This window comes from Desmodus rotundus, chromosome 1 (assembly GCF_022682495.2).
Source record: "Desmodus rotundus isolate HL8 chromosome 1, HLdesRot8A.1, whole genome shotgun sequence".
Taxonomy (NCBI): Eukaryota; Metazoa; Chordata; class Mammalia; order Chiroptera; family Phyllostomidae; genus Desmodus; species Desmodus rotundus.
Window position 1 is genome coordinate 105,462,624 of NC_071387.1, and position 27,506 is coordinate 105,490,129.

Consider the following 27,506-nt stretch of genomic DNA (forward strand, 5'->3'; position numbering starts at 1 on the left):
CCTTTTTCTACGACTTCATCCTTCCTGACATTCGCTCCCTTCAGCCCCCCGCCCATTGGTTATGTCAGGCAGACAGCCCGAAGAACCAATTACGGCGCAATATTCAGACGCCGGTACGCGGAACCGGTCGGACCGGACCAATGAGGTCTCCTGAATCAGAAACGCCCCAATCAGACACGGGAGCTGGCCTGAGTGGGCGGTGCTTCCTCAGTCAGCATGTGGGCGGGGGAGGGCGGGGACCAGCAGCCGCAGAGGCGTCGGCGGCCGCGGCGGCGACGTTTTTCAGTCTTCGGTGTGGGCTCGGTGGCGTTGGCAGGGCTGCGGAGCGGGCTCGGTAGTCGGCGGCGGCGGTGGCCCTAGGCGGGGAGGGCCGCTGCGCCATGGGGCGGCGGTAGACGGGCTCGGACCTTAGAGGCTAGAGGCGGTGGCCCGCAGCGAACTTAGGCGGGGCCCAGGGGTGGGGAGGCCCGGGGCGGGGGTCGTCCCGGGCTGCGTGGGGCTGCGGGGCGGGGCTCGAAGGCAGTCGGGCAGCAGGAGGCCTGGGCAGCCGCGAGGAGCGCCGCTGGCCGCTGGGCCCCGCCGCCAGGCCGCTCGACGACGACGCTCCCGCGGGAGACTAGCCTGAGGAGGACGCGGCGGCGGCGTCGAGGCCGCGGGAGGCCGCGGAGGATGGAGGAGCGGAAGGAAGAGGGCGAGGCAGAGATCCAGGAGCACGGGCCCGAGCACTGGTTCTCCAAGTGGGAGCGGCAGTGCTTGGCCGAGGCCGAGCAGGACGAGCAGCTACCTCCGGAGCTGCAGGAGGAGGCGGCGGCCGCGGCGCAGCCCGAACACAAGCAGCAGAAACTGTGGCATCTCTTCCAGAATTCGGCCACCGCCGTGGCCCAACTCTACAAAGGTGAGGGCCGCCGCCGCCATCTTGCCGCCGCCTCCGGCCTGACCCTCGGCCGAGAGCCCCGGGGCGGCTTGCCCGGCTTCGGCCGCCGCCCCCTCCTCACAAGATGGCGGCGCGGCAAGCCGGGCCTCTGGGGAGGCCTCGGGGTTGGGTCGGGGGATGTTGTCTTTGGGGGCCGGCCCGGAGGAGTCCGTTCGCTCCTAAGGCCCGGCTGCCGGACGCCCCCAGGCCGGAGAGGGCAGGGGAGGAGCCCCTAGTCACAAAATGGCGAAGGGGAGCCATAGGGCCGTCCCTATTGTGCCTGAAGCCGGCCTCAGGGCGGGGACTGAGGGGGGGGGGCACCTTCCTGTGCCGCAGCTCGTTCTCGTTCTGCGCCTCCGAGCCTCGCGGCAGCCCCTTACACCCCGCCGCGACCCCTTTCTTGTCTTCTTCCCAGTCACTGTGAGATCCCGAAACCCTTGAACAAAATGGCGAAACCTAATATGGCCGTTCCGGAGTGATTGACGCGCAAATAAAATTTTTTTCTACCACTGTTTCAGACCGAGTGTGTCAGCAGCCAGGACTTTCTCTCTGGGTCCCTTTCCAAAACGCAGCCACCGCCGTCACCAACCTCTACAAAGGTAAAGATAACCTTGCTGCATTGCCGATTAAGGGGAAGGGCACCCTGCGTCAGGGTTTAAGTCCCGCGTTCCAGTTGTATTGGTCACCTTTACCTGGACCCAGGTTGCTGGAGTGTTTTCTGTTCCTGAATCCAACCATTAGTCCTGAACGTTTTGCAGCTTGGAAACTCCGCTGGTGGTCTACTTAGCCAGACCAGTGATTTTCAGCTGGGGGTGATTTTGACCCCCTCAACCCCCCGGGTACATTTGGCAGTGTCTAGGGGGCGTTCTTGAATGTCATTACTGAGAAGGGGCTCTGCATGTGTTGTACCGCGCAAGATCGTTCTCTCACCTCCACGCCCCCAATGTCGAGGTCGAGAAGCCCTGAACTGAACTGGGTAAGGGGAGCTTCTTTTTGGAAAAGGCACCCAAAGGAAGAGAGTTTATGGTTTGTGTCATAGAGAGGTAGGGGCGTAGGGAGACTTGTAAGCGCTGTGGGGGAAAAGAATCTTGAGGGAGGCAATATCCAGCATGATAGTTCAGAGCTTTTAAGTGCGTTGAATAGTTGCTAATTGGAATAACCTGTGCCCGCGTTAATGCACTGCTCTTCCCTAGCAACTTAAAGTGTTTTTCTTAAAAACTACCATATATCTGCACGCTGTTGGTAGGAAATCTGTGATCTAAGCATGAATTACAGAGTTGTGTTTTATGGTACTGCCTTTCTGGAGTTAATTTTTCCACTCTAGAATGACATGAAAATATGTTACGGAAGCATTCTTGCCCATTGTGCTTAGTGACAATGGGTTGAGATTTTGTTCAGTACTGATTTTAAAGATACGGAAATTTAGGCTTGACTTGTGGGGGGGGGCAAGGTTTCTGTGGAAAAGGATTTGAATTTGTTAATCTCAGTAAACACAAAGTCAGATGCTTTCAAACTTCTAGAACTGCTGCCAACAGTAATGGAACTTGGTACGTTTCAAAATTATTAAAATAGGCTGTGCAGTGATTTGATTAAGAGTCTTATTTTTGTGTAAGAATGTGCAATTGATGGTAGCGTTCTATAATAAAAATACCCTTACTGTGAAATTTCTTGGTTGGAATTTGCATTTTTGGGGGACAGTAATTTCATACATAAACTGGAACTGGTGAGTGGAGTGTGAATTTTTAAGGAATGAGGAACTAATGGTTCAGACTTACCAAGAAAAGGGAAACAATTAAATGGTGCCCCAGTGGTCAGCTTTGATTTTCTGTGGCCGAGTTAACTTAAATTCTGACTCTTGAGTAGTTTGCTTTAACATCTGTCAGGGCTTTTGAGGGTCTTGAGCATTCTCTGCAACGGCTCTTGGTTTCGTCCAGACAGGGAATTTTGAAATACAACATAGAATACTTTTTTAAAATTAGAGATTTCTGAGTGTAATATACTCAGATATCTTGGAGTATAACTTATATGCAATAAAATCACCCTTTTAAGATGGGGGCTTGAGTTTGACAGACACCTGCTGCCAATATATAAACCGTATCTTCCCACCCTAGCCCTTAGAAATTACTGATATGATTGCTGTGTATATGGTTTTTCCCATTTTCATAATCCCATAAATAGAATTTTAACGGTATGTAGCCTTTTGTGTCTGGTTTCTTTCATTTTCCCATGTTTCTAAGTGATCCATTTTGTTCACAATGTATGCATTAATAAATAGCTCAGTGCTTTTTTTTTCCTTCTGCTGAGTAGCATTCTGTTGTATGGTGGGTGCCATGGATTTTCATTTGCTTGTTGGAGTTGCTGTTTGCTTAAAGGGGGAGGCAACACATTTTTAGTGCCTTCTCTGTGCCTGGCTCTTTGCATAGGTCATACAAAAATAGGAATGTGCTCTGGCTTTTTTGGTCAGTTTTGGTGCTGTTGTCTACAGGATTGTTACTTGTTTAGGACTAAAGCTAGCAGTTTTCTTTAGTGCCAATTCTTCGTATAAGAAGATGGGCTCAGAAGCTGAACTTTGAAATCTTAAATTTGATTACTTGACTTGAAAATGCTGCTTATAATTCACAAGTTTTCTTTTTTCAGGAAATGTAAGGCAAGACATTCAGTTTTTGGTTTTTTAAACATCACATGAGGTTCTTGCATTATTGCAAATGCTGGATTGTTAGATTGAACTACTCTTTGTATTTTATTGTTGTTAAAAGTATTTTTACCTCATAGAAAAGGTAGGTTCTGCTTTGTGGAATTCGGTAGTGTAGCAACATTATTTATTTTTTACCTGATTTAGGGAACGTATCCATAGTGCTCTGCAGTTAAATTCTTCCTCCTTTTCTTGGTGTGGTCTTCAGAGAACACAATTCAACCACAGGAATAATTGGGTATCTTAAATAGATCCAATAAAATTGGCAAGGCAGTGACACAAGTGTATACAGCATTAATGATAAATTTGAACAATCAGAGTGTTCACAGTTCTGATTAATATTTAAATGTAATTTACAGTGGGAATATTTGGGAGAATTCCTTTAAGTGGGCAGTGCTCCTATATTTTGTATAATTAAGCATTTAACGTAGCAAGCTAGAAGTGGCTCATTTTGCAGCCTGAGGATAGCTTGGCACATTGACCAACCTCTTCATAATCTCTAAAATAAGCACATTGGAAGGTCAGAATTGAGGTACAAGCTTAGAAGGGCCTCTTTTGATTGCCTGTGGCCTTCTGAAAAATTGAACATTCATTTGGTTGGGTAGGAATGTAGCTGGAAGGATTTGGAGGAGAGTATGTTGGGGTGTCCCCTCAGTGTGGACAGAACTCAACAAGAAGGAATGAGTGGTTCTTGGTACCTCACAAAGTAGATCTAGACTTCGACATCTTTTTTGGAAAGGGGAAGAAAAATCATGATTGCTGGCTCTTGTTTCTATGTATTTAGTCATGTTGTGTCTCCCTTGCTTAGTCTAGTACATTTTTTGATGTCTTGCAACTAAAGAAGGGAGTGAAAGTTACTGAGATTGTTTTAATCTAGCCCAGGTTGATGCTTACCTGGGAAATATTTGGCCAAGCCTGTGTTGCTTCTTAAGTCTGCCACCCACCTGCCACATTTCCTTGGGTGACAGGTTTCCAGTCTCTGTTTCTTGACTCTTCATTAGGAAAATACATATTCTCTTTATCTAGTTCAAATTTCTCCTGCTTGGAGCTACTTGCTCAGTAGAGAGGTTGGACTGGTTGTCCTCTAGGACAGGGCCATCCTAGGGAGCCTCACATGGTCAGACTGAGGTGGGTGCTGGTGCCGTAACTCTTCAGTCCCTGTGAGCCAATGTTTGATCCTACCCTGTGGAGCCATTTTTTAAAATTGTTGTTTCTCTCAGCTTGTTAATGTTTTTCTTCTAAGTCCTTTTTTTAATGATATGCCTCATGTGTTTGTCCCTTCACATTTTAAAACTGCTTCTGAAACTTTTCAGTTGCGTGCTGAGTTCTATCACATATTGAAAGTTTTCTCTTGGTATTGTTTATGTTAAAGGTTTATATTAAAGATGTTTCTGGTCTCCCAGTGAACAGCATTTGCCCCAGGGCATGTCTGTATTCCAATAGTGCTTACAGAAAGCCAACATCCTTATGGAGTCTACTGCTGGATTATCTGACTGAGTTCAGAATTTAGATTGTTACTACAACACAGCTTTAAGGTCCTGGAGACAGATAATGGAACAAGATTTTTTTTTCCACCACTGTCCTCTATTAACTGTAAGTGGGGGTTAGTATCCATATCTTAGTACAAGCTCATATTTTAGTGCTGGCATATATTGAATGTTCAAGGGTTAGGGTTGACTGTTGGTGGTCAAGTTTTATTTTCCAGAAGTTTATGTCTGTGGGCAGTATTGAAAAGTAAAGAAACATAATACTAGTTTTTTGGTCTACAATTTTTTTCTTCTCGTGTAGGAATAAGCTTTGGTATGTACTTTCCTTTCTCATTTTCCCCTAAAAGGGCCAAACGTAAATAAAATTTTCACATGCAAAAAATAATATGCATTTAAGTCCCTGTTTCTGAGATATTTTGGTGCAAAATTCTGTTTATAATAATGTTGTTTCACTTTATTGGGCCATTTTGGTTGGACCTTTACAAAGCTGAAAGTAAACTGAACATACTGAAAATTCGTGGGCCAAGTGGTTAGTGAGACAACGCATTTGCTACTTGGAGACAGCTATTGGGATTTTAGCTCCTTAAAATGTCTGGGGTTTGTTTATGACTCCCCTTGCTGCAAACAATTACTATTGAACTTTGAGACTTTGTATAAGACGCCTTAGTATGGATCACAATTAGAAACCTTGTCTTAAATTGTGTTAAACTTACAAGGAGAGTATTCCTGATACTGCTTTAAGATTTTGTCTCAAGTTTTAATAGAAGACAGTCATTTTCCGATGTGTAACTTCTCTGTGAAAAGGATGTTTTGGCTACAAATACCAGAAAATTACAAATTAGTCTGGCTTCAATGGTGTGGACATGGATTGACTCCTCTAACTTGCAGGTGAGGGTGAGGTTAACTGAATTCAGTGGCTCAGGCTCTCTGGCTATACATCTTTCCACCCTTAATCTGCTCACACATGCATGTATGAGCTTTGTCTTCAGGCTAACTTCATTGTGTTGGCAGCTCACATCACTTAATGACGTTTAGAAGAGCCAGGAAAGCCTTTTTCCCCAGAAGCTACTAGCAAATGACTTCTACAGTTTCTTGGCCAGAATTGGGTCACATAATAACTCAGAACCAGTATCACAGTCATGGTTTGCGGTTGTGCAGATTAATTTTAGGACTAAGCCACATGTTCCACCCCTTGAGCAAATGTGCAACAGAAGCTTCCCCCAGAGCTGTCCAAACAAAAACTTGGAGGTTCTTTAGGAAAGGAAGGAGGATTGGATGCCAGGCAACTGTGGCTGCAATGATTCTTTCTTGGTTCCTGTCCTTTGTTTTACGTGGAAGGTGAATCTTAAGTAAATACCTGAGTAGCTAGAAGTTAGTGCCTAGTGGATAATACCTCATTAGGGAATACATAGTTACTTTCTCAAAACAATTGGAAAGCCATTTTATTTTAGTTATGACTCACAACTTTGTTTCTAATGAAACATTTTAAATATATATATATATATATTCCCCCATCCCCCCATGGCAGACTGGTTGGTTAGTACAGGTTCATTTCTTAAGTTCAAATGTTTTGTAGTCATTAGTATTCCTTAGAAGTGTTGCTTTGATATATATTGGTGTGCTCTTCTGGTTTGTAGATCCTCTAAGAGAATGGGAATTGACTTATTTATTGTTGGTATTTCTATAAAAGGTATTTCATCTCTGCTTATCCAACTATTTCTGCCACTTATTCCAACTTTGGGCAAGGCCCTTTGAACCTCATTTTCAGTTCCTTGTATATGAAATAGGATATCTGCTCTGGTTGGTTTATACAGGGTTTGTGAGTATCTGAAAAACTATAAACAGTGAAACCTAGTGAATTTTGTCTGTATCAAGACCAAATGAAAATTTTAAAAATATAAAACATGAGATGTCTACTGTACTGATGTGAGCCAATGTTTCTTGCGTGAGGAAATGAATGTGTTATTAAAGGTTAGATTGACATTTTGCGATGTTTTGGGGGTTTGCCTAACCTAAAAGCTTACAGCCCTTTTTCCACAGTGATTTTGGTGTTAGTAAGATAATGTTGGGCCCAAGACTGTCCCCTACTTTTTGTGTATTGCTCTTCTAGATTTGTGTGTCTATTGTTAGGGTTCATGTGTATTCAGAGCGTTGAAGTCCTAAAAATAGGACTATATTTTAAATGCAACATGAGATTTTTCTCTTCAGTGGCATAACTGAGATTGAATTAATCTGGATGGTAAAATTAATTGCATTTGGCTTTCAGGATATGCTATTAATGATATAAAACCAAGTTATGCCCAGGCAGTGCAAAATAATGTACCCGAAGACCTTAAGTGTTATATCTGCGTTTCTTCTGTACCTTCTAGTATGTAAAGTCAGTGTTTACAAAATGCCTAAATTATAGTGTGTCTTTGGTTGGTTCTGGTACTGAGACTTGTGCAGAATTTTTGAGGTGAAATGATTTGTCAGTTGCATACAATGTAAAATTAAGTAACTGTCTTTCATTTAAACCAGTGAATATTGAGTTTTCCAACTTTGTTCAAATCTATGGTTAAATCATCAGCCTCTTGCGGATCTAACTTTTGCAGCTTCCTTGTGTCCTCAGTTAGAACAAACCTAAATTTTGCTAAGGTCTTCCTTCCGCGGATTGTCAGTTTCCTTAAACCACCACCTTATGGAGCCTCTTACCTTTGACTCTGGAGGTTTGTATCAGGTTTAGCTTTTCTTTTTTTGCTGTCTGGTTTGCCAGGTATACATTTCCAAGTCTCCTTCCAGCTTGTTTCTTGTATCCCTTTCATGCTTCCAACTTTTTTCCCTCTATAGTGTATTTCCAGTTCTGGGCCTACCTCCATTTGGATTTTGAATAATGAAATTTTGTTAGTCATTCTTTTTGGAAACGAAACTTCTCCTGTTAATGAGCTTGATAACAGTTCTTTTAAGGTGTAGGGCAGGTTTGTAGAAACCTGGTTGCTTCTAGGTTCATACATTTTACTTTTCTCCTCCCTTCCATGGTCAGTCCCATGGGATGGGCTTAGTTTTCTTTATGACTTGATTTCTTTTATAATGTTTCCAGTTCTTCAGACCACTTAAGGTCTAGCTATAGCTTGACAAAGTCACCTTAGAGTTTATCTACCCCACTCAGACTAGCTTCATCTAAGCCTTTAACCTAAGAGGTGGAAAAGTGCTGTATTGTCCTCTTAAATGCAGTATGTCTTTAAAATGGAATTCATGCTTCCTTTGTTTATGTGAGATGAGAAATCAGAATTAGATTCACATAACTTGGCTATTCTGGTAGTGACTACTGAAGAAATTATTATATTCCTGAGCTGCTGCTTATATTTATAAAATCAGAGTAACCTACTTTTTTAACATTGTGATGGAGTTTAATATTTTTAAGAGTGCTTCCATGGATAATTTCCATTTTTCTTTTTATTTTTTTAGTAATAAGGTCTGATCATCTGAGAGCTATTCCTTAGCTCTTGTAATAATGTGCTGCTTGTGTTGCCCTCTGCCATATTTTTAAATAATACGAATTTATACAGCTTGGGAGCCAGTGATGTCTGGATTTTTTTTTCTTTTTTTTTTCTTCTGGGACATAGCTTGTCATTGATCATTGCTCCTCCTTTCAGAGTCTACCTTTGCAGCAGACAAATAATTTTTTAAAAATTCAAGGCCAGAAAAGGTAATAGGGGATTCTTTGTTACACAAGATTTACAGCTTTTGCAAAAGGTTCAGGGATAAAGGAACTATCTTTAATTCTGTTAAAGATATACTGGTGATTGTCTTCTGGTTTAGCAGCTCAACTAAAAATAAATTGCAGGTCTGATCATTGTGGCTCAGTTGGTTGGGTGTCATCTGGCAAAGTGAAAGGTCCCTTGTTGATTTCCATCAGGGCACGTATCTAGGTTGTGGGTTCGTTCCCCAGTTGTGGCATGGGCAGGAGGCAACCAATAGATGTTTCTCTACCTCTCGTTCTCCCTCCCTTCCTGCCTGTCTAAAAATAAATAAATAAAATCTTTAAAAATTGCAGTGACTTAAATTTCAACTATATAAAACCACTAAAGGGAGGAATCATTTTACTGAAAACCTGGGTTCAGTATATATGGAGGAGTATCTACATGGAGACTGGGAGGCCAGAGATTTTAAGGCCAGGTCTTTTGTGGTTGGAATGGTTATGAGTTATGGAAGACTGTTGGGAACTGGAAGCAGAATGAAAATATACCTAGGGAAATGAGTGAAGCTTTTTTTGTTTCTACTGTGTTGTTAGGATTTGTTGAGTAGTTGATCAGAATTAGTTTTCCCTTATTTCTAAAATGTTTGCTACTTTAGTTTGTTCCCTCAATCAGTGCTAAACCTTTCAGTAGGAGTGTATCTCCAAAATAACATGGTGAATGCTGCTGGTGAGTGTGGCCTGAGTGAAGTGCAATATTTAGTTATCTGTTGAATGATGTGATGTTCCTATTTAGGATTCCTGAGAATTCACTGTTTTTTGAAGGAGAGTAGTATAGCTTTAGTGTGTAAGAATCACAGACTCAAATAAAACTGTAGCTCTTGAATATATATTGTGGCCCTAGTGAAGTTACTCATTGCTCAATACCTGCTGCTTCTTATGCAATAAGGGGGACAGTAGTACTGCTCTCAAGATGATTGTATTACCTTTTCGTCAGTGAAGTTGAGTATGCATAGTAATAATAAACATTTAATGATTTACCCATTGTTAGCTTTATTAAACGAATTAGTTTTAATTAGATTATTATAGCAAGCTTTTTAAGGGAATAGCATTTTAAAAATGGAAATTTGGCTAAGCATGGTCTCTTTTATCTATTTAAATTTTTTTAAGAACAAGGCAGAAGCTCTAGGATTACGTGATGTGTTAACTGAATTTAAATTCTGATTAAATGTCATGTGTAACATTTGAAACACAAACTAAATACTATCCAATTTAATAGATTACTGATTGACTTAGAAAACTTCATACTTGCCCTGGCTGGTGTGGCTCAGTGGATTAAGTGCTGGCCTGTGAACCAAAGGATCACTGGTTCAATTCCCAGTCAAGGTGCACATGCCTGGGTTGTGGGCCAGGTCCTCAGTAGGGGGCGAGTGAGAGGCAACCACACATTGATATTTATCTCCCTCTCATTCTCCCTCCCTTCCCCTCTGTCTAAAAATAAATAAATAAATCTTTTTTTAAAAGAGCCCCATACTTTATGATACTCATTTTGGTTACCTAGTAAAATGACTTTCTTTAGAAGAAAATGCAGCATGGTTCTACTGATCATCATGTATCATTTTCTTTTTTTTTTGTTGTTTCCTAACAGAAAGCGTGGATACCCATCAGCGAAGTTTTGATATTGGAATTCAGATTGGCTATCAGCGACGCAATAAGGATGTGTTGGCTTGGGTTAAAAAGCGCAGAAGAACTATTCGTAGAGAAGATTTGATCAGCTTTCTGTGTGGGAAAGTTCCTCCACCACGAAACTCTAGAGCTCCCCCAAGACTGACTGTAGTGTCCCCTAACCGAGCTACTTCAACGGAAACTAGCTCATCTGTAGAGACTGATTTGCAACCCTTCCGGGAAGCCATAGCTCTGCATGGTAAAGCCGTTTAAACATATTTCTTTGGAAAATGGTTAAGAGTGTGCCTGTGGATCCATTTTCACATTTAGGTTTAGGTCCAGATATATTGTCTGTTTTTTGTCTATTCAAAGTAACTATTTGCTTTAGAAATGTTTAAATAGAATGTAAGCTAAGAACGTATATGGACAATTTTTGAATGTTAGATAGCCCATTCTAAAAAATGTTTTCAAGAAAGTTAGTTTGAGCTTACTGATTTTACAGTAACACAATCTTTTGCAGCATTGATTAGAATTTATTGCTTTACTCATATTGTACATGTTTTCTTACTCTTCTGAGTTAAAGAGGAAGTTCTTGTGTTTTAAGACTTCTACCACATTAATGATTGCCTGGAGGAGCCCGGTGAGTGACAGGCAAGTAAGGCAGGTAATTGTTGGGCTAGCTCTCATGGGAACTCCCCTTGACACCCTAAGTTATTGCATGTACCTGTAGAGGGGTGAGAGTTGATGACCCAGTGGGAGTGGACAGATGGAATCGACTTTCCTTTGTCCCTTAGGTCCTTACTTTGATAGTCAGAACTGTCAAAGAACAGGTCTATCGCCATCTCCCCATGCCAGACTGGCCATAAAAAGGCATTCTTGGCTGAGGGGTGTAAGTATTATTGGAGAAGCCTGGAGTGTGTAGTCAATGAGTCTGTTGTTGCTTGTTGTTCTCTAATACAGACTTTCAGATAGAACTGGGAGAAATACTTCTATAGGATACCATTTTATACTGCTGTAAAAATAAAACAACAAAATAGCAAGACTTGGTTGAAGCCAAGGTGAAAACATGGATTGTGCCAGTGGCTGAAGTATATAGCAGTGATTAGTGAGTTAGGTCTAAGTCCTGTTAAAACTTAACATTTGGGCCATAGTGTAGGTTATCTAAAGCAAAGTAACCTGGTAATAAAAATAGTGGAAAAACACAGAAAGGGCTTCTATATTCTTGCATCCTTAATGTTTATATAGATTCTTGTTCTCTCTGGCAAACCTTGATTCTTTACCTTCAAACCAGAACATGGGGTTTGAAAACATGTTGGTTTTCTTCCCTCCTAATTGTGACTTTATAAGTTAAAAATACAAAAACATTTATTGCAAGAAACTCCATAATGTATGGATGCAGTACTTAAGACTGCTTGTTGTTTTCTAACACAGTAGAATGGTTACGCCATCAGAACTTTTGAAACTCAGGCAAAAAAAATAGATTAATCTGTTCCTGTTGAATTAAAGAGTTTCACATCTTTTACCATTAAGGTTGGAAAATTTACTGGAAGTACACATAGTTTGTCAGATTAATTTTAATGCATGGTAATATTTGATGTAGTTGTCCTAAGTATTCTGCTTTTCTTTTATCAAGTGGATTTATGACTCATTCCATACTTCTCTTGTTAAAGTGTCTTTTTCTGTATTATGCTATGTTGTGCTTTTAGAAGATAGTTTTAAGAAACAAATGCCATTCTTGTTTTAAATTTTAATGCAGTTGTATACATGGTTGGGCAAAGTAGGTTTACAGTTGTTTGTGTGGAAAATAATACAATAAATAAAAATGCAAGAATAAACTGTTTCATGTACTCACAACTGTAAACCTACTTTTTGCCCAGGTGTACAAAGGGCAAGCCAGCCCCTTTCCTGGACAACTACTATATCCTCTACCTCCCCATACATTTTCCTGAATTGAATCTGTTCAACTTGTGATTTATTATTTTCCTGATCTTCGGGAATTTCAATGATGATGTAATTTTAGGAAGGGTTTTATGTTTAAATTGTGAGGGTTTAAATAAGTTTACTTACAAAGCTGTGTAGAGAAATAATCTTTCCCTTCAATAAATTTACCAAGTAGTGGCCAATCCAGAACACATTGGAGACTCTGTGTACTCATTCCTAGGGTTCATACACCAAATTCATGTAGTTAAAATTACATGTGTTGTGGTGAAGTAATAGGGCCCCTTGAAAGAGTATACAGAAACATAAATTATACTGAGTTTTGTGCTCTAGTGGTTTTAGAGAACATCAGTGTATTGGGAATGCTTGATTTGAGTCTTAAAGTAATTGGAGTGATTTTTAATGGTAGGGCATTGTTAACTAAATTGTAATTCAGCTTAATGACTAACTTTGTAACAAGGTGTCTTCATGATCTGTTAAATTGAATAGTAAATTGAAGTGAAAATTGTTCAGATCTTTTAAAATGTTTTTCGAAACATCTTAATTAGGGCACATATTTATCAGAATTTGGTTTGGTGTATAATTGGCTTAGCCAAATATATGAAATATGAGGTCAAAATGAAGTTCTTGGAGTTCTACATTGGAGGAAGAGTTAAATTCATGAAGTTTAGGAGTATAAGAGAGGATATAGGAAAAGAATTGGTATATTGAGGCAGACTTGTTGAGTTTTATAATCAAAGCAAACATGAGTGTAGGAGGTCACATTGATTTATTCTTCCCCACATATTTCATGTTCTGTCCATTTTATAAGAGAGGACAATTAACTTTATAGTTTTTTATCAGCTTCTAAATTCTCGCCTGCACCAAATGCGCCCATATATACCTAGAATATGCCCTTTATTTTATGTATAAGATAAAAGTGACAGAGATATAAGATACTTGAAGAGTATTTCATGTTGACGATGAGGATGTGATAATGAGTAAGATTCTCTGATCAATACCCTCATCAGCTTTACTCTCTTAAGTTCACAGTTTCAATCAAAAGGACATCAGTTAATGGTTATTAAAGTTTCAATTAAAAAAATGTCAATTAAGGGTTATTGAAGCTTAACGAATACAATGCATTGCTTTATTTTGGCACTTTTTGTCCATGGGATCTGGTTATTTTGGCACTTTCTGTCTATGAGATCTGGTTATTAAACTCAGAGAAGTCAAAGAAACAAGCAGATGCTAAATTGATTTCCGTTCTTGCCCTTTTGGTCCTCGTCTTAAGAACATCATTGAAAATTTACTGAGTCCTGAATTGATAACTGTCACCTCCTTTTTATGTAAACAGATTTCAGACCAAAATCATCTGGACCTCCTTTTGTGGTTCTCTGCTTTTTTCATTGTCCCTTTTTTAGTTATCATTTCTCTTGTAGAGCTTTTCTTTTTCTTCTCTTCTTAGGCTAACTTGAAAACACTTCAAAGGCCATCTCGGTATTAATTTCCAAGATTTGCACTTCTAGTTTAGACCTCTATCCTGACCATCAAATACGTGTGGCCCCATTGTCTTTGGTGGACTCTCTAGTATGTGTCCCATGCACATTTGTCTCCCATGGGTGTCAAACTGGACTCCTCCTTCTAGACCCAACTACAGCAAGGACATGTTTTTTCCTCATTTAACCACATAGCAGACATGCACATGGCAGATTCTGTGCAGTCTCTGGGAATGTATAAATGAATGCTTTCTTTTCTGTTGAGGCCAACACATACTTGAGTAATAATTTAATGTCTTCAACATCGTATGTTTAAGATATTCTGGGTATAGAAAGGGACATTTCATAGTGCTGCCTGGCTGTGTTCAGAGAAGGCTCTCTGGAGGAGTTGAGTCCTGGGCTCTAGAAATAATCTTGCCCTTGTTTCCTAACCCTGAGTTGACCCATTTGCCATTCCATATTTCTTGGGGCCATTGGAATGGTCTTTTGGATCTCTTCACTTCATTGAAAAACAACCTTTGTTTCCTTCCCTATGGCCTGTAGAGTGAGAGGTCAGAACTCAGCTTGGCGTTGCAAGGCCCTTATGACTTGGTCTCATCCTTAGGTCGTGTATCTTAGCCATACTGTTTAATCTATTGAATGTCTACCTCCGTTCTCTTTTCTAAGGTTTTTCATTCTGCCTATTTATTCTTTCAGATTGATTAAAAGTCTCTTCTGTGATGAAGATTTCCTTCTGTTTTTCCCATTTTCTCAGTCCTTCTGAAATATATATCTTCTTTTCCAATTTGAATTGTTTCCATGGCTAGGGCTACATTAGGGCAGGGGCCTTGTCTTAAAGATTCTGGCTTTAACGAACTTGGTGTAGATGTATTCTGAGCTTAACTTTGGTTCAGCAGTCTGTTAAGTGACTGGATGCGCACAGTTTGGGCAGAGAACCTTTAGAAAGAGTTGAGGGTACAGATCTCCAGGTGACTACTGTAAGGGTACACTGTAATGGGTGTACTTTAGGAATGCTACAGAGTAAACCTAAATTAGAACAACTGAGGCTTGGAGTGGGGCCTGAGGATGATTCACAATAAGAACTATTTTAGTGTTTACTTGGTGTGGGCAGCAAGGAGGGTCTACTTTAATCCTCAGACTTCCCCTTGGGTTGTTGCCATTTTATCAGTGAAGAGAGACTTATTTGGCTAAAATGGAAGAGATCAGTAAATAGTAGAATAGATATTCCAGATTTGTCTGACTTCTGGATGTATGCTACTAATCACTGTGTCTCTATGTTTGTACATTGGTGGTTTCTCTACCACCTTCCGTTGGTAGGGCTGGGGGGTGGGATGGTATAGGTCTCCAGGCTTATTTTTCTTTGTCAGAAAATATATGAGTTTTGTATTTTTCTAGTGTTCTCCCCATAAGGGAATGTGGATAAGTAGGCTTGAAGATGAATGTCTTGTGGTCTGCTGTATTTCTGTCTTAACTTTAGTAGGAAGAGTATTTAAGCTTTGTATATAGGCTACTTTCCTAGTATGACCTTAGACAATATAATATGGTTAGCCTCTCCAAGGCAGTCTCCTCCTCTATGAAAGGTGATACATTTTGCTTATAAGGTGGTATAGTAAATGGGAAAATACCCAAGTATCTACTCTTAAGGTTAGTTAAGTCCTATGAGTGTTCTCTTTGCCCCTGGATACAAAAGAGACCTGGAGCTACAGTGAGTGGCTTTTGATAATACTTTTTCCCCTCCCTTTTCAGTAAGGGTAGCTTTTTAACATTGTGGAAATCACTCCAGAGGGAGAGGGATAACTGAAAATTTACTGTTAAATACTTATTTTACTTCCTAAGATCTTGAGCTTGTTTCCTGTTGATAAAAACTAGTGAGGCTGGTGATGGTTCTCTTCCTGTTGTATGGAGAGAGATTCTTAGTCACCCAAATTAGTGCTGCGGTGTCTGGAAAAGCCTTAGTTTGAAATGTGGTATCTTCATTCTCAGTTCTGTTTGTTGTCATGGAGATTTAGGGGAAAGGGTACAGAGTAAGAATAGGACATGCAGTCCTGCAGGGGAAGATAGAGACCTGGATGGAAGAGGAAGAAGCAGGATGCCAAGTTAGACTTCACTCATTTGATAAATTTATTGAAAGCCTTGCTCTTACTCAGATCATCTCATAGGTAGTCTTTGTAGGTTTCTGGCCCTGCTTCAAACAAACAGTTCCAGAAAAATCAGTCTGTTTTAGTTCTAGAAGTCATTTTGACAACATTCTTGACTGCTGTGCTAGGAACTAACCCTACTGGGTCTGGATTGAGCCTCTGTAAAATTCTTAAGTTCAAACTCAAAGACCTCTAGCATATAGGGTTTGGTGTCTGGTAGGAACTATTGCTATTACTGACATTTGGTTTTAGGATGTCACCTTGCTTAATTTTAAGTTTCGTGGGTTAAAACAAGTTTAAAAAGACAGTGGGCTACTGCATTTGCTAGTGTGAGTTCTAAAAGGGACTTAGGCAAACGTAAGTAGTCTAGCATTTACTATGACAGTGGAGGATTTCAAAAAGGAAATTTGTATTTTTAAAGAAAGGATTTTGTCAGTTAAAACAGCTGCTGAGTGGAGTCTAAAGCCTTGTTTTTTGTTTGAAAGCTCTTTTTAAAACATTTTTAATGGATATAGTATAAACCCTGACTTCTGCAACTAAAATCCTTCTACTGAAGGTGTAGTCATTTAAAAATAAAGTCTATATCATCATTCTGTAACCTTTCCTGTTTCCCAACATTTATGGAACACAGTAAACACCAAGCACTCTGTTAGAGGCTAGTGGTAGGAGCGAGCAGGTGATAGAAAGCAGAATCAGCCCTGGCTGGTGTGGCTCGGTTGGCCTTCCAACCAAAGGGTAGCCAGTCAATTCTCAGTCAGGGCTCATGCCTGTGTTGCGAGCCAGGTCCCCAGTAGGGGGCACACGAGAGACAACCACATATGGATGTTTCAGTCCTCCTTTTTTTCCCCTTTCCCTCTCTCTAAATAAGTAAAATATTAAAAATAAAGGGCCAGAGGCTACCTTTAAAAAAACAAAAAGGTGAATCAGACAGTGTCAAGGCAGTTTCTAGCTTAATAGAACTACATTAGACAGTTTGAAGTTTATAAACCCAGGCAATTGGATTGAGGGACAGTGCCATCACCTTAGCAATTAATAGGCTCCATTTCTGCCTTTTTTTTTTTTTGGCCTAGCAAAGTCTTTCTCTGGGCTATGTCGAGATCCTTATCCTCCTAAATCATTAAGTTGCTTGACAACGTTTAGAATCTGGAGAAACTGGGTGTAGAGCCTTATAATAAAGATGTAATCGTTTGAAATCATCTTCAAGGGTATAAGGTCAGACAGAAATTTTACTTAGAAAAAAATGTAAGGCAAATTACTAATTCGTCATACTTAACACATACAACTGATAACCTCCTTCTCCTAGAGTTTATGGAGAACTGTGACTCTTGGCAGCCTGAGCCACAATAGGATTTCCTTTCTCCTTTGAGCACAGGTTTTTTGCAGCTCTTGTTATTTTGTCATTTTGTTATTCTTTGGCCTATGTGCTCTAGAGTGATAGTAGTAGTTAATAAATTTTGGTGAGAACAAATCTTCCTGGTAAAATTTCTTAGACAGTTGAAGTCCTAGTACATTTAAGAAGAAATTTAAGTTAGTTGTGCTTGTTTCTTTGTCTCTGCCCCTTCCCTATTTTCATTCCTTCCATTTATAAAGCTAAATATTTAGACACAAATTTCGACAGTTTAACACAAAAAAATAGGTTAAGTGTTCTTAAACTGATGGTATGTTACAAAAGAAACTCCTTTGAATTTTCTGTTGCTGAGGACTAATTGGAACTGACCTGTGGGGCATTTCTTTCCATCCACCTTTCAAAATCTCTTCTTGCCCACACTCCTAGCTAGCACAGTGTGTGGAACAAGTAGATTCTTGATAAATGTTTGAATGTTGTGGTCTGCATCTTCCTGAATAACAGAACTGTCAAGAGTTATTTAACAGTAAAGTGTTTTAAAAACTTACTTGGAAATTAAGATAAAAGAGATTAATACACCAAAGCAGTCTCATTTCTTAATTGACTAAAGTTGATTATTTCACAGGATAACTTGAATCAAAAGTTCTCTGAAGGCTGGAATTTCTAAATTATGCCCTTTGTTCAGACTAGCTTCTGAGAACAAGAACAATTAAGGCAATTTAAAATAGCATTAAAATTTTGAGGTTGCATGTCAGCTGCTGAACTTTCGGGGGGGGGGTGTAGGACTTAACTAAAGCTTTCAACATCAATGATACAAAATTGTTTTGAACTTGCAATAAAACGTTGTTGGACTTTTTTTTTCATTGAGGTGGTAAAGGAGTCCGTGTTGCATAGCCATGTCTCAAAGCCAGTTTACCCACCTGGTACTTACTTAAAAATCCATTGGTAGTTATGATAGAGTTTAACATTTGAGTTTAATTTTTTTTTTTTTTACTAGTTTTCTGATTTATAAATACTAATTTCTTGGAAAACTTGAAAATTTCCTAAAAGTAAAAATTTAGTATCCTGTTATCCAACTATACAAAGATCACTGCAGTTCAATGTTTGGTGAACTTTCTTCCAGACTTTTTTTTTCAAATGTATAAATATTAAAGCTATTTTATAGTGGAGATCATGCTGCATTATATGGTACTGTATCTTGCTTTTTTCATTTTAACGTGAGCATTTTCCCCATGGCATTAAAACTGTCTTTGAACAATTGAAAGCATTTTGGGCTGTGAGCATAACTGAAAATGTTTTCTTGGTTTGACACATGTATCTTTGTAATTGGTTTGATTTAGTGTGCTTTGCTTCAATAAAAGTTCAGTATTACAATTTACAGATTGGGGTGGGGAGTGGTATCTACTTCAACTTACGGAAATCTTCTAGTAGAATTTCTTTTTCAATGATTGAACTCCCCCTGGTGCGTTTAAAACACCACATTTACACACAACCGCTTCTTGATTAAAACCTCAGAACACAACTTGGTGAAAAGGGAGGGCTATCCATTTGAATAGTGCAATTCATTTCAAATGCAAGAATATCAGTTTCCTAGGGTTCAGGGCAGGGTGTTAATCACTTGGTTCAAGTTGTGTGGATGTCAAATCCCCCCTTTCTACTGGAGATGACAAAACTGGTGGAGCAGATCTGCAGGGAGTCCTGAACCTGTGCTGATCGGATCAACAGTACTAACAATCTGCCTTCTCAAGGGATAGCCCTCTGTTCTCATAAGTCTGGGGGTTTGGGGTGGGGTGGCGGGTGGAGTGGGGTGCAGAGGTGGAAAGCAAGTAGAGAGTGTAGAAGTGGCTTCCAGGCCAGGGGCTGCTGTGTGGAGGAAGGAGGTGGATTGGTTCTACATTTGCTCTTTCTCTGCCTATGTGTGACATGACTGTGTTGGTAAGCTGGAATCACAATTCTCAAAACAGGATTTTCTTACTATACTAAGCATGAAGTTGGTATGAGAACAATAGTTTTATGCTACTTTAAACAATTTACCATGTAACCTAGATTCTTATAACCTGGACTTGTAACTTTGTTTTAGCTCCAGTGGGAGCTTTCTTTTTCCTCAAGTATGATTACATTCTCCTAATCTTTTTTTTTTCCCTCTCTCCTTCACTAATCATTTAAAATGGATGCAGAACTTTAAAACTGATAAAATTTATCTTGTATTAAGAAATCAAGACTTTTCTGTCTAATCATACTACTTGTTCTATTGCTTTTGTCAATTGATATTCCCATAGCCCTTTTGAAAAAGTGTGTTTTTGGTAGAAATTAAGTTGTATGCCCATGGGCTGTACAACTTCATTTTTAGTTCTGAAGCATGTTTAGATTCTCTGTACTTGTATAGGCCTGATTGTTCATGTGGCTTAGTAAGGTTTCCTAAAGCATCTTCTAGTAGCTGTCATTGGTTTATTAAATAAAATTTGGGCTGTTTAAAATACACATATTTTTGGTTGTTAATCTTAATTTTTTTTACACCTGAAAAGTCTTTTTGGGGAAGATTAGATAGTTAAACTTTGAAAAGAAACCTCACTGTTGAAAGTAGATAATAAGTAGGAAGTGTTGCACATTGTGATTCTATTAGCTGTCAAACTAAATCCCATATCATATATTCAACAAAAAAGATTGTGATTTTACAGAAGTTACTGGGGAATTTTCAAATTCAAATAGCTGTTTACTCTCATCTTTTTAATGGAGAATGGCAGTTGGTATGCCTGTTCACTTCTGATGGAGTGACTTAGGAGCCTTGGATGTTTGTCGTTCGGAGTTAAAACTTACTGCCATGGAACCTCGTACCTTACAAAGGGCATTGGGGTGGGGTTTCATGAGGTGTGTGTGCTTTTTTGTGTGTGTGGTTTCAAGGACATCCTGAGTTTGATTACTGAAGTAGCCCAGTTTTTTTGCTGAAGTTCCAAATTATGAAACCTGCATTTGAAACAAGTATGAAAAGGTTATTGTTCAAAGTATGTTGACACCTTTTAGTATGTTGCAAGCTTTGAGATTAGGAAGGCACAGCTCTCGGGTTTACAGACTTGGTGAAGAACTTAAAAAAAAAAAAAAAACCCCAGCAATTAACTTGGTGGCAAAACTTTAAGTGTAGGGAGCTACCTGAGTTTATTTCCTGATGTTAGCTAAATAAACAGCTTTGGAGTACGGTGGGTTTCAAAATACTGAATAGGACTTTGAGGCATCATTATTTTTTCAGAATTCAGTGAATGCTATGTGCCAGACACGGTGTTACATTCATTAGGTAGAGATGAAAAAAAAAGACTGTTGAGGAAGAGTCTAATGATTGTACTGTGCTATTAAAAAGAATGAGCCAGAGGTGCTGCTTTCCTTTCCTTTTATTTATTTTTAATAAACCTGTTTGGGCCAGGGAAGAAGGAGTGAAGTTCTTTATGAAAATGTTAAGTTTGGATGTCCAATAGGCAGTTAGAAGCTGTTTTCCCTTTTTTAAATTTATTTTTAATCTGTGTGGTCTAGGGGAGGAGCCCAGTTCTTTCTGAAAATGTTAAGTTTGAGATGTCCAGGCAGTTAGAAAAATGGATAGGACTTTGAGTTCAGGAGAAATACCTGCTTTTGTGGCACTGATTTGGAAAAAGATGGGTGACTTTAAGGGGTCAGCCTGGGTGTTGGGCAGAAGAGACACCCGCAAAGGCCACAAAGCAAGGAGCGGAGAGTTTGAAGCAGGAGGGGAAGAGGAGCAAGCAAGAGACTAAACAGGAGAGGTAGGAGAACCAGGAAAGAAGGACTCGGGACGAGGTGCTGGAGGAATCAGTGGGGAGCAGATGTTAGAAGGGAGGCAGGCGCAGGCCCACCCATTGTAAGGAACTGGAAATTATCTGATACAGGTAGTTAGGGTTCAGTCTTACAGGGGTGGCAGGGGTAGTGAAGAAGGCAGGAAGGGAGAGTAACTGTTCAAAGAAATGGGCTTTTAAGGCATTCTAGGCCCTAGACTCGAAAGCCACTTTCATTAAAAATAATCTAGACTTTAAGAGGGGCTACAATTGGCTTGAGTTTGAGTCCCAGCTCTTTCTTACTAGGTGTGTGAACTTCAGTGGCTTGCTTAATCTTGATTTTTCATCTACAAAATGGAGGTAAAACATGTTACAGGGTTATTTTGAGGATGACATTGAAAAGTACTTAATGTGCTGGATACAGAAAGTACTCCAATGTTAGTGTTTATTTTATTTTTTTAAGTAGGTGCCAGCCTTGGAAAGGTGTTTAGAGCTTAAAAGGGACTCGATCAGCTTCCTTCTGGCCATCAGTGGGAAGGGTGGATGCATTTTCTACAGGGAGAGCAGTGAGGGGACAGGTTGGTTAGAGCAGTTGAGAAGAGTGGTATGGGCTGCAAAACACAATCAACAAATGGGTTGAGGCTGTGGGTTTGAGAATGGTCAGTGTTTATAGGGTGAGAACAATGTCAAAGGGAATTTAATAGATTTGGAATGGTGGGAAGCAGAATTCTTTTTTAATGTTCACATTTAAATCATATTTACAGGGCATAAAATTAGAACAGTCTCCTATGAAACCAACCTCCAAGCTTATTTTAAATCCTGTTCTTTGGAAACACTGATTATACTAGATCATGTTATATAAATTTAATCAAGCAATAACAAGATCCTGTATGAAGCTAGAAGAGCATAAGGGGAAATTCATGAGAAGGAAACTCCACTGTCAGTGATGTTAGGTTTTTAAAATCAGTGCTATGGTTTGTTTCCTTGCCTCACTCGTTCCTCTTACAGGTTTATCCTGGACATTTAGGAGTGGGAACACGTTGGCTTCCTTAACTGTTCAAGAGTGTAAGGAATTGAGTGTTCAGCCATGAATGCTGGGTCTATTCTGGATTTAATAACTTACTATGCAAGCAGAGAAGCAGGACTTTTTATGCCACTCTTGCCCTCCCTTCTCTAAAAGATTATAGGTGATAATGAGTTAGGCTGTTCTAAGGGGGGCATATCTCCCAAATAGAGTCCAGACCTTGGGTGATCAGGCAGCCCAATTTGTGTAGGTCAGATTCATCTTGTGCTTGATCTCCCAACATAATTTATAGTAGTGGCCCTTTTTGAGGGTTTGATAGTGTACTGTTTTGGATGGTAAATTACAAAGTCACCTTATCTGGAGGGGGTGTTGGAACAAGCCCACTCAGGCCTGGAAATGATAGCCTGCTCCCCTGTGTTCATGTGAGCACACACCCACACTCAACTACACCCACAGACACATCAGAGGCTCTGTCAGAATGGTGACTTTTGATAACCAAACTTGTTTAAAACATGCGCCTTCTGTCTTCAGCTGTAAATTGCATATGTACCTAGCCAAGAAGTAGATGGGAGTATTTCACAATCTGTACACCTAGCACGGTGCTTGCCCAATATTGTAAAAATTGGTAGTATTACCAATAAAGCATCTCATATGTCAAAGCCAGACAATTCCTCTTTCCAAAATAAAGCTTTACTGCTCCCTGGGGACCCCTTACAAAGAAAATAGACATCCTTTGACACTATGAACATTGAAAGTAAAGTGGATTGCTTTCAAAAGGGTTGAATAATTGAGCAACTCTAAAACCTTTTTTCTTCTTCCTAGGTCTTAGTGGTGCAATGGCTAGTATAAGCGTGCGTTCGAGTACCCCAGGCTCTCCTACACATGTAAGCAGTGGATCGAATGCTAGTCGAAGGAGAAATGGACTCCATGATGTCGATTTGAACACTTTCATATCAGAAGAAATGGCACTCCACTTGGACAATGGTGGAACTAGAAAGCGTACCTCAGCCCAGTGTGGCGATGTCATTACAGACTCACCAACCCATAAACGCAACAGAATGATCTAAACTGAAAACATTTTCACACCCACCATGCTGCTTGAAAGCCACTTGATCCTCAACATATACTATTATTGCAAAGGAAACATGAGGCCATCTTCCCTTGTTCACTGTTTAAGACAAGTGAATTCTATAGTGGTTGCCATAAATGGAAGTTCTAGGTATTTACAGTAGATGCCTCTTGTAACTATGGCTTTCTTAAAACTATAATCCTAGCAGAGGACATCAGATATTGTGTAGTTGTTAGCAAGATCATCATAGGCAAACATATATCCGTTCCAAGGCTAAAAGTGACCTTAACTGTATTTATTCTCAAAGGGAAAGGAAATATCAGATGTTTATTTGGTTATAGAATGCTTTTTTAAAAAAATTTCCTGCTGTGTGTTGAGTATTTTGCTTCAACAGTATTGCCAGGTTCTAAAATGGTCTAAAACACACGATTTGGCTTCCTCGTCAAATCTGCAGGCTTCCATTTTTTGCACAGCAGCACTGTATCCTGCACCTGATTTCTATATAGTAACAGTGTGCAACTTCTAATTATCGAACTGTGCTCTGTTTTTAGTTTTCAAAGCAGTTGCTAATTCTGGTGATTGTGTGATGTAAAGAGGTGCTATGATGGTCATGCAATTAATACTTACTATTGAATCAATACAAAGAACTTTATTGGATTCACTTCGTGTGTGTTAGTGCTCTAAAAGTAGCAATAATATTAAATTGCCCCCAGATTAACCCTGTAGGCTTAAACTCCAGTTTTAAGACAAGTACTGCTTCCCATGCAGGGTACTATACTTAAGGTAAATGTAAACATGTAGACTGTACTCAAGGTGGCCTAAAGTAGAGAGGTCATGAACTTTGAGAGTGGGTTTCCTCTTTGGTTTGATATTCATGAGGGGGGGATGGATGGTGGGAGGGTAGGTATTCCAGTCTTTCTCTTCTGTTTTACATTTCTCATGAGTGCCCTACTTTGTGCAGTTTCCATTGGAATAGGTGGCAGGTAAGAAAAGGTCTTTTATCTGCTTATAATGTGATTACGACTTAAATAGAAAAACCCAACTCTCCAATCCCTCTCTTAAAAAGTGCTGTTTGGATTCCCATTCTGGAAAAGATGGAATCGCATGGAGGTTCTCTAGATGTTAGGTAGACCTAAATAAAAATTCCCACTATATTTCTCTTTTGGGTAAATATAAGACCTCTTGTAGCTACTATGTTTTAGAGCATGTTTCATCTTCATTTTTAATACCTTGAACTGAATGATAGTCTTTTTTTAGATGAAGAACTGATGTCAGCCTGCCAGGTACTGTAATTTATTCTATCATATTATTATATAATATATATCAAGTAGGACAGTGAGAAATGTTTCCTTGCAAATTTGTAGTCCAATATCAGTTACTTCCTATTTTTATCCTTAAAAGACCATTGCAAATCCAATGTAAGGATTTTTCCAGTAATTTACTCACAGCACTTTGTTAAAGTTTGCAATTTCTCCAGCCATTTAATAATACCTTTATGTGAAGAAACTTTGCTAAGTTAGCCATAATATTCATGGACTGGGTGGGATGTGAATAGAATGTTAGAAACGTGTGAACTAAAGTTCTGCAATCATACATAAAACCTTTATTTAAAGTCAATTTCATACTATAGGAATGAGAGGAGAGGTATTTCTAAATTTTGGCAAAAAAGGATCATTTTTATTTGAATAGTATAGCAGGAAGAATTACAGCAGTCTGTCATTTTACCTGAAATGGACAAGCCTCCTCTGTGTTAGGAATACTTTCAAGCTGCACTTTGGACTGTAGTAAGAAATGCAGTTGGGTTTACCCGTGTTTTTCTGTCGTTGTAAATTTAGATTCTGGAACTGGGGTTTGGTGTTGTGATGTGTTGCTCACAATTGGCCAGAACTCCTCCTGAAGGATTTTTTGAGATTGAGGAACATATATTTAATCTCCCCTTTATACCTTGGTTCTAGTTCCTCTTTCCAAGTTGAGTGGCAGTTTTGGGGGGTTTTTGTTTTAGTTGGTGCTTTGATGCTTAATCTCAGTACCCTTTACTCTCAATTGTCAAATTTTGGTAAAACATGTGCCATTTTCTTTGGTAAGAGAAAGCAGGTGTTACTGTCTGCCAGAACACAATTTATATGCCTTATTGGCTGCATTAAACTTTTTGAAAACTTTAGCATTCGTTACTTTTTTCCATTGCATTTAATCACTTGTAATTCCCTCCTTCCTTTTCCATCCCATTGTTCTTTCTCCCTTGTGCCACCTGAGCTCAGATTAACCCTGAGACCTAAGAATAGAACGGGAAATGATTTCTCTTAGGAAAAGTTAGTTCTGACTGCTAGATTTTTGAACCTTTTCTTTGTACCATTTTAGATGCAAAACAAATCATGGAAGATTGCATATCTGTGTGGTACTTTTTTTAAATAATGATTTTTTTTTCGGTCTCTTGAGAACATTGTAGGCTGAATTTTAAAACTTAACACTTTGCTTTTGGGGAATAGAACCTGTTTTCATCGTAAGGTAGATTCTCTGATTCTTTGAGACATCATAGCTCATTACTTCTGTTCCTGTCATCCTAACTTGGCATGAGTGGATTGAAGTCATCCTTACACTGCAGTTGTTCTGAGCATGGCTGAAGCATTAAAAACTTAATTATAATGTCTGGTATTTTACAGAGCAAAATTAATGGAAAATATTTGGCTGAACCTAAAGTCCTACAGTCAAATTCTTCAATGTGGTTTACCCAACTGGAGTAGTGGTACACACCGTAAATCATTCAATGAATAAATAATTATAAAAAACCAAAAACCTATGGGGCTTGTCTGCAGTTTTGTTTTGGTCATCACACCTGAATAACTCTTTGTTGTAATCAAATGAAGTCCAGGCTTTTAAAAAAGAACTAGCCTTCTACATTTTTTCCCCTAAGGGCTATTGGAATTCATTAAATTTGAGTAACTGTGGCTTTGGGCCTTATCGGTTTCCCTACAGCAGTGAAAATTGGCTAGCTTCCTGTATAGTAGGGGATGGCCAAGATCTGACCATGAGGTGAACCATCTCAGTGCAGTGAGGATGCACGATGCCAAGAGATGTTTGGAAAAGTGGTCGCTAGTTGGGGACAGGGATGGCACAGTTAATTTTAGAATGTTATGAACAAATCATTAAATTTTTGGTATGATTACTGCCTAGGTTTTTTGAGAGGTGTAGTGACTATGTTAGTAAATTAATCTTACTGCATTTTATTTCATACATATGTCACTTTGTCTAATTAGGTTGATTACTAGGTGTCTAGTGATGAGGTTGGACATCTTCAGAAAGATATTCTATCCTCTTGGAAGGGAGTGACTTGGAAGGTTCCTCCAAACAAGATCCAAAAATGCCTTATTTATTAAAGTTAAGATTCATTAGATTGTTCTGATCAGATGTTTATAGTGCCTGCCCACCTCCCAACCCCCACCCCTTATCCCCTTTGAAAGCTGTTACAACTTTGATTAGTTAGATGACCTTACCACCTAAGGCTAGCTTCCAGACTCCCCACTGGAATGTTTCTGGGGTGTGTGATGTTTTAGTGGGGAGAGTATTACGGCTGTTACTCCGCATATGTTGGACTGATGCATTTGATGTAGTGAGATCCAGGGTTTTACTGTCTGTGATGGGACACGCATGTTCTCTGTCTAGTTCAGCAGGTAGCAGCCTATGACATGAGAGGGTTTTGCAGGTTAAACACATATTTGTAGCCCTCAGCAAAACTGGGAAGTTTCATTGATACTATTCCAAGTTTCCAGTGGCCCCTCATTTTATTTGTATTGAATTCTCTAAAGAACATCTAAAACTGCAAAAATTGAGCACATATTATAGCTTATAGTGTGTACAGATCTTTGCACATCAGAATATATATGGGGTGGTGTTTTATGACCAAGTAATATGCCATTATATGGGTGGGCCTTCATGGGAGTCACAGTTTTTCATAATTATTAGTGCAGTGGTGAATATTCTAGTTTCTTTAGGTTTCTGTAGGGTAAATTTCTGCAGGTAAAATTGCTGGTTCAAAGGAATTCATATTTAGAATTATAAGCCAAGTATACAGTTAAATTTTTAAAAAATTTATTGATTTTAAAGAGGGAGAAAAACATCCATGTCAGAGAGAAACGTCGATCGGTTGCCTCCCATATGGGTTAGAATTGAACCACCAACTTTTTGGTGTATGGGATGGTGCTCCCACTAACTGAGCTGCACTGACAAAGGGCCAAAGGAATTCATATGTAAAATATTGGTGGATTCTTCTGCAAGGAATAGTTAACACTGTGAACATGGTGACAAGAGTGC

At 39.5% G+C, this 27,506-nt stretch overlaps 1 protein-coding gene across 1 annotated transcript; it reads left to right on the forward strand.

Moving 5' to 3' along the window:
* Positions 1 to 251: 251 nt before the first annotated feature.
* On the forward strand, positions 252 to 25,851 carry HAPSTR1 (HUWE1 associated protein modifying stress responses). Its single transcript, XM_053929198.2, has 4 exons — positions 252 to 895; positions 1,432 to 1,512; positions 10,414 to 10,689; positions 22,952 to 25,851. The coding sequence occupies exons 1-4, from the start codon at positions 670 to 672 to the stop codon at positions 23,194 to 23,196; spliced, it is 828 nt and encodes a 275-aa protein (XP_053785173.1). The 5' UTR covers positions 252 to 669; the 3' UTR covers positions 23,197 to 25,851.
* The last annotated feature ends 1,655 nt before the right edge of the window (positions 25,852 to 27,506 follow it).